The sequence below is a fragment of the Mytilus californianus genome, unplaced genomic scaffold (assembly GCF_021869535.1).
Source record: "Mytilus californianus isolate M0D057914Y unplaced genomic scaffold, xbMytCali1.0.p SCAF_8, whole genome shotgun sequence".
Lineage (NCBI taxonomy): Eukaryota > Metazoa > Mollusca > Bivalvia > Mytilida > Mytilidae > Mytilus > Mytilus californianus.
In genome coordinates this window covers 51495094-51502546 of record NW_026262734.1, presented here as the reverse complement: position 1 = coordinate 51502546, position 7453 = coordinate 51495094, and the positions used below count along the sequence as shown (strand labels likewise).

At 32.8% G+C, this 7453-nt stretch overlaps 1 protein-coding gene across 1 annotated transcript; it reads left to right on the top strand.

The window, feature by feature from the left end:
* Positions 1 to 4718: 4718 nt before the first annotated feature.
* Positions 4719 to 5809, top strand: LOC127712068 (uncharacterized protein DDB_G0290685-like). The gene is made up of 2 exons (XM_052218261.1): positions 4719 to 4758; positions 5232 to 5809. Exons 1-2 carry the CDS (start codon positions 4719 to 4721, stop codon positions 5807 to 5809), a joined length of 618 nt encoding a protein of 205 aa, XP_052074221.1.
* Positions 5810 to 7453: the final 1644 nt, after the last annotated feature.

Genomic DNA, 7453 nt, shown 5'->3' with positions numbered 1-7453 from the left:
TCCAATTGTCAACTCAAGATTAAATAGACAGCGTTGTATGAACAATTCATCACAGAGTCAAATACGGTTTTTACTGATACCTAAAGGGACAAAAAGAACTACCTGTTGAGATTAATGAAGGGAAATCAATGTTATCACATACTTTCCGTTATTGAAAAGTTTTTTAATAAAAATAATAAATATAATTCATATAATTGCAATGTTAAATGAATAACCCAATATTTTTATTTCCCTTTGCTCATAACAACGAATAAAAATGTTATGCATTTTTAGACGAGTCTTAAAAAGCAATACAAGCAAAATGAAAATATTTTTCATTCTTCCCTATATTATTAATTCTTTGCTCATTTTTCTGTGTTCATTATTTTTTGCTATTATTCTCTATTCTTTAAACACAATTCAGATCCTTATGAAATGGGTTCGGAAAATTACGTCTACAGAAGAATAATGTCAAGAACCGTTACTATCGTAATTCTAAAATAATGGACCTCGAAGTTAGTACTTCTTTAAAATAAACATGGTTTTACTCAATATTCTATATTTCATTTGATTTAATTTTATTTGTTTTCCATAATCATTTGTTCAGTTGTATAACATGCCACCAACCCTTAAGGAAATAATCATACATTTGATATAAAGTTGGAACTTAAAGATATAATTCAGAAACTTACCTGCATAGAATATTACCCCTCCACTCCTACTATGGAAACAATCCCGCAATCACGTGATTTCTGTCGCATTGCTCGCGACAGGTGGGATACTACATGTATATATCGATTAAATTAATGTTAAATTCATTGTGACATATGGTTTCAATCAAACCTTGGCAAATGCTGTAGTGAATATCTTTGTTTTTTTGTTTTTTTTAAGATCGTCAAGATATATTTAGGATAGGTTTTGAAGTTCGAATCGAATCCGCAGGTGATTGTACCGATTCTTGGAATTATTAAGGGGCATTAGCTACGATTTTGACAATATAAGCTAAAATAATTGATTTGTTTTTCTTGCCTTCAAATATTTACATAAACAAAATATTGAATAATTATTCGATCGTTATAAGCAGTCAGTTTGGTTCAATGTTGTCAAAAAAGGTCCCAAAGCATCGCTGCTATATTTTTGACTTGCAAGACAATACGTTGACCTCATTTGGATCCATCAGACGGCCGTCCGATCAGTCAGCCTTCAAGTTCCCCGCTGAAATTTTTTTTCGATCGCGGACGGCCGTCCGTTCAGCCTACCTACGTCCCACCTCATTTGGATCCATATGCATATTACCGAACCTTTAATTTGAACGCAGTAAGTTCTGAAACTAAGATCGAACAGTAATGCATATGTTTACTTTATATATAGGCCTTGGCATTTATTACATGTATATTTAGTTTGACACATGCAAACTTTTTCTGTGTGTCAAAGTTTGTTTTCTAGACACCCTTCAGACACTTGCTCAAATGTATGATCCAACCATTTTAACTTCGTGAAATACGTGGTATCCCATGATGATGTTTTTTTTGTATATTGGTTACCTTTCGATCATTTATACAAGATTATATTGCAATAATGCTGCAGAAGTTGTTTTTTGTGTTTGACAGGTTACCCAAAGTGAGAGTAAGAATTATGATGCTTTTCAAAAACCACAAGAAAATGGAGTTTTAAAGACAATTTTTTAACAACTTAATTTCAAAGACTAGTACTGTAGTGTCGGAATTTGTGGTCCATTTTCAGTCGCCAATTTGCAGTCCCTATGCAGGCGAATGTGCTATTGCATATCATTTGAATTCCTTTTTTAGACGACCTGAACAATAAATGTATATCGACACAAAGAATAAAATGCATTTACTACATAACAACAATTCAACGTTAGACATTTTTCAATTCTTTAAAATCGATGTCAAATGTTTTGTTGATCACCAATATGTTGCATTTATTGTAAATGTAAGGTTAGTCACTCGGCTAAACTCGGCCGATTCCGTTCCTTCATCTAGAAGAGTAGCGGATTAACTCGAGGATTGCCGATTGTAAGGTTAGTCTGAACCCAATACCAAGATGTTGCATTCATTGTAAATGTAAGGTTAGTGTGACTCCAATATAAATAATAAAAATCCAGTTTATTTTCCTTAGTGCGTTGCAAAAAGTAGTGACATCTTTGTAAATGTAAGGTGATTCAAAACTTAGTCAACCATCGAAAAACAAGTAAAGATGTTGCAGCAGAAATGAAGTACATGTATAAAGAAACACTATTCTCTGTTCATAATTAATTATACACTTAGTCTTGTTTGCAGCTTTCACGCATTCTTTACCGATATCCAACTATTGTGACGCCATGAAAGTATTTGAAGTCTTGTTGATATTAGTCGTATTTTCTTGTTTTACTCAACAAGTCTTTGGACGTCCGAGTAAGTAATTACTTTATTATTATATTCAGTAACTTTTGCGATGTTTTAATCATTGCAAAAATTGTGACAGGACAGGTTTCGCGAAAGATTTTTTTAAATCCAGGATTTCAAGAAATCGCATCTAATAATTTCAAATTATTGTCCATATTTCAATTATTGGTAGCGATCAGTGCTACCGTACTGACACAATTTATAACAATGTTCTTCTATTGAAAATAAATTTTGATAAATTAAGAAATTAAGGTACCAACTCCCTTAGGCAAAGTCGAACTTCGATGAATTAGGCTTTTCTTTTTAAGTTCCAGGAGTCGGTTTCACAAAAAAAAATTACGACTAAGATTTTTTCAAAACATGCATAGTTTCTTCGAATTATTCGCATTTCCTTGTTAAAAGAAAATATCACTTAGTAAAATCTCTTTAAAATTCATAGTAGTATGAAGAGGACATAATCCAGAATTTTTGAAAGGGGGCGTAATTTCAGAAAAAGTAGAAAAGTGATGATAGAGCCGCACGGAGTGAGGCAAAAAAAATGTTTGGACAATTTGATGCTTTTTATTCAAATTAATTGTGAGAAACATGGTAATTTTTATTGGCGATCAAAACGGTAGGCGTACGCTCTCTACACTCTATCCTGGAACCGCCACTGGTATGAATCACTGGTGTCTAAGGTTACTAGCCAGTAAGGTGACAGTATGTAAAACACTATTTATCACACAAAATAAAAATAAAAGATAAAATTTGAGGGAGAGGTTATGCTGCCTAAATGGTGTAGTAGCACCTTCATACAACACAATTTTATTTGCGGATCCAGGGGTTGGAACCCCACTTTTTCCTCTTTTTTTTTTATTCATGAAATTTCATGGTGTTCTGGGGTTGGAACCCCTTTATAAAAATGGCTGGAACCGCGCCTGCAATTTTATTCTATACATTTTCCAAAACCTCTGAATACAAAAGTTTTATCCGCAGCTTTCGGACATAATTAAGTTTGCGTTTAAGAAATGGACAGCTTCTTTTTCTAGCTAGTTAACTTGATATTCAAAAAGCGCAAAGACTCTGGGAGGAGTAATGTTAAGGGAAGATCCTTATTGTAAATTTGATTAAATTACGTTCATAATTTTGATTTACGCCTAGTATTTTTTGTCAATTTCTATAAATCTCAATGGCATAGTTATTGTTTATCATACATGTAATTGTAGTTGGTATCTTAATTATTCTAGTGCAGTCAAAAAGTATAGAAAACAGTTACAATACACGAATCGAGGGAGCGATACGGGGTTACTGGGCTTTTTGATTACAAAATCTGAATGTACCATTGGAGACATGAAATGAAACGATATATTCTACAGAAAAATGGGCCAAACAAATAAAGAACACACAAAAAAAGCCCCCCCCCCCCCCCCCCACAAAAAAAAAGATAAAAAAAAAGATAGCAAATAGCGGGGTGCAAAAATTTAAAGAATAGAAAATATGGAGCAAACTTTAAAAAGAATAGAGAAAAATGGTTTAAAAAATGAAAGAATATATAATTGTAGGACCCCTATTCAGATCCTCGTATATGGTTATGTAAATAACTAATACATGATTTCTGTATGCGTACTTAAACCATTGTCGTGACGTCGGCCTATTCATTTACCGTGGATTCTTTTTCTAGAATCAACGCTTCCTAAATCTGTCGCTGAAGTGGACTCACAAAACTATATTCAATTGTTTCAATTGTGTGTCTAATTTCATTAAGTTTGAATTGCCTAATTCACTGATTTCTGTTCACTAATGGAATTAATTTAAAAACTTACCTTCCATTTTTGTTATTTTATATGCCTTCACTGGGAATCGAACCCGTCCTTGAAATCTGTTATGTGTGACTGACATCAACATATCCTCTCGGCTACCAATCGGTTACAATTTAAATGTCTATTTTATATATATAAATGAACATATGATATACATCGGTACAACGGACACACAGGACTTGTACCTTTATATATACATAATAGGCAATCATATAGTATAAGTTGGTAGCCGCGATGTTAGCATGGTTAAGATCAATGAGTTAAAGGTAGGGACTTGTCGGCCAAGTTTAGGATCGAATCCCTGTATTCTCTTTTTTGTCCCTATTCCTTAGTTTTCCTTTTGTTTTTTGTTTTCTTGTTTTGTATGTTATTACCGTTTATTTTTGGACTATTATGGACTATTTCACAAATTTGAAACGAAAATGATTACATTCTATTTGTCCATTTTTGTTTTATAAATATAGTATGATTTCATTTGTTTTGCTACATAATTTAACAAATGTTTATTCGCAAATTCCTATGCGAGAAAATCATGATGTGCCTAGCTAGAATTAGGCTTCTTGCTGGAAATGTCGGTAACATACCTATTATATATACTTTATATATGCTCTCTGGTCGGGTTGTTGTCTCTTTGACACATTCCCCATTTCAATTCCCAATCTTATTAGAAATAAGTTCGAATATGTCTTATTTTGTAAAAACCGATAATATATTCAGATGCCTGATGATATAAAGATCTTTAAAGGCAGACGTGTTGTGTTATGTTTGTATTTTTTTAACCAATTAATTATGATCTTAGATTTATTAATGCATCGTTGGACACGATAACATGGTTATTTAAACTCACTTACAATACCTTCTAATTAAGAAAAGGCTTTAATTTTGAAAAGACATTAACACAATAGTTTAAGTTATAGATACAATGGATAAGCGTTGATTCATGAAAAACAAACCATTCGCCCTCCGGGCTCATGGTTTCTTTTTCAAGAATCAACGTTTATCCATTGTATCTATATAACATAATTTATAATATCATTTCTATATTAAGGAATTGATAAAGGTGGAAATGATCAAGGCAAAAATGATAAAGGTAAAGATAATCAAGGTGGAGATAATCAAGGAGGAAATGATCAAGGTGGAACTGAAGATGGAAATGTTCAAACTGTAAATGTTCAAGATGTGGATGAGGGTGGAAATGATCAAGGTGGAGATATTCGAGGTGGAGATGATCAAGTTGGAGATAAGCAAGGTGGAGATAATCAAGGTGGAGATAATCAAGGTGGAGATGATCAAGGTGGAGATGATCAAGGCGGAGATGATCAAGGTGGGAATGATCAAGGTGGAGATAATCAAACGGGAGATAATCAAAGTGGAGATGATCAAGGTGGAGATGATCAAGGTGGAGATAATCAAGGTGGAGATAAGCAAGGTGGAGATGATCAAGGTGGAGATGATCAAGGCGGAGATGATCAAGGTGGAAATGATCAAGGTGGAGATAATCAAGGTGGAGATAATCAAAGTGGAGATGATCAAGGTGGAGATGATCAAGGCGGAAATGATCAAGGTGGAGATAATCAAGGTGAAAATGATCAAGGTGGAGATAATCAAGATGGAAATGATCAATGAGAAAAATAAAGGGGAACATGATCATGATGGACATGAAGGAGGAGCATCACAGTAAAGAATGAAAAACCCAGGAAATCTTCTGAAATGAAATAAAAAAAACTATCCTATCATGTATTTCTTATTTATTTCTGACGAATAAAAGTTATCAAATATATCATAACCCTACAATGCATGCGTAAGTCTGGAATGTGTTGAAAAATAAGTACACTTACATTTGTACATGTGTATGACACCTTTAATTAAAATAATATACATGGTATTGATAAAATTGTTGATATAAACGTGTAGTGAATTTTTACGATTTATAATTCCCTGAACCAAGGTTTACTAACTTTTATTTTTTATTTGGCAATATTTTGTTTTGTTTGTAATATTTGTGTTTACAGTTTTTAATCTTTTATTTAATATTGTAATCAGTGTTTTCCTCGAGTTGATTTTTGTGTATATATGTTAGAATGAGGAGATGTGTTATGATTGCCAATGAAATATTATATACCAGTAACCAAAAGGCGAAGATTTTAAGAACTATCGGTCATCGCACGGTCTTGAAAAACCATATCATATTGTAAACTAAAAGGACTCAGCATTAAAAATGTGAAATGTGAATCTAAATTTAAAAACTATGAACGATGCCCCCTCCTGTTCTGCCTTACGCATGTATAGTTCCTGAACCTACTATTTCCAGTGGTCACCAAGTTCCCGGTATTGATTAAATATTTGACAATACTAAAAAATCTTGTTCATTGCATTAGGAACATTAAACTGTGGAAGTTCAAACCATGTTTTCAATTATAAAGCAAGTGAGAAGAAAATAAAGTTCAACTACTGGTTTTTGTGAATATCTAACCCTTCTGACTTTCAGTACCAAAAAAAAATTACCTTTATACGGACGGACGGGTAAATTAAAATGCCCGTCGACATTTTGTCGCGGGGGCATATAAAGAAGAACCGACTGCTGATCAGCTAAATGCAATAAACGAAAAAACTAATATGGCAGACAGCTACCGAAGGACAACCGCTGAACTACTAGTTTCTGACTTGTGAAAGGCATATAAAGAATGTAGCGATGTTCAAGGAGAAAGAAACTAAAAATATAATGTGCTTAATACATACATCAATAATTGTATAATATTGGATCAGTGTTTCTTTCACTTTGTTTAATATTTCGCATTGGATAGTAGATCTAGGACATAATATATTAACATTAGTATAATACAAAAAATGTAGTCCCAGAGCAGATATACAGTTTAAGACAAACTTTAAAACAAACAAAAGCATTTATTTTGTTTGCCTAAATCCCGTGAGATACCATTCTGCCACATTGTCGATACTTTACATTTCGAAGCAAAATTTACCTTGAAACCAAGACTGTTTTACTTGGAAGATGAAAAGGTTTCATTCTATTACACGAATTTATTTCTATAAAAATATACAGACTTGGGACAAGGACGTATAACTAACATACATTCTTGCTTGTGGTCATAATATAGAAAATTGAGGTCAAATTCGATATAAATCTTTTTTTACTGTTGCCGTATGTCGTTTACGTGCAATAACTTGAGACTGTTTAACAAAGGCTTTTCAATTTTTGTTTGTTGTTTCTGATGACAAATTGTTTCGATATTGACGATTTCATTTTTGCTG

Excerpts from the sequence above, each read along its gene's own strand:
- LOC127712068 (XM_052218261.1), top strand. The coding sequence starts at position 4,719 with ATGTGCCTAGCTAGAATTAGGCTTCTTGCTGGAAATGTCG. Across the intron at positions 4,759-5,231 it reads GCTTCTTGCTGGAAATGTCG|GAATTGATAAAGGTGGAAAT; the intron begins GTAACATACCTA and ends TTCTATATTAAG.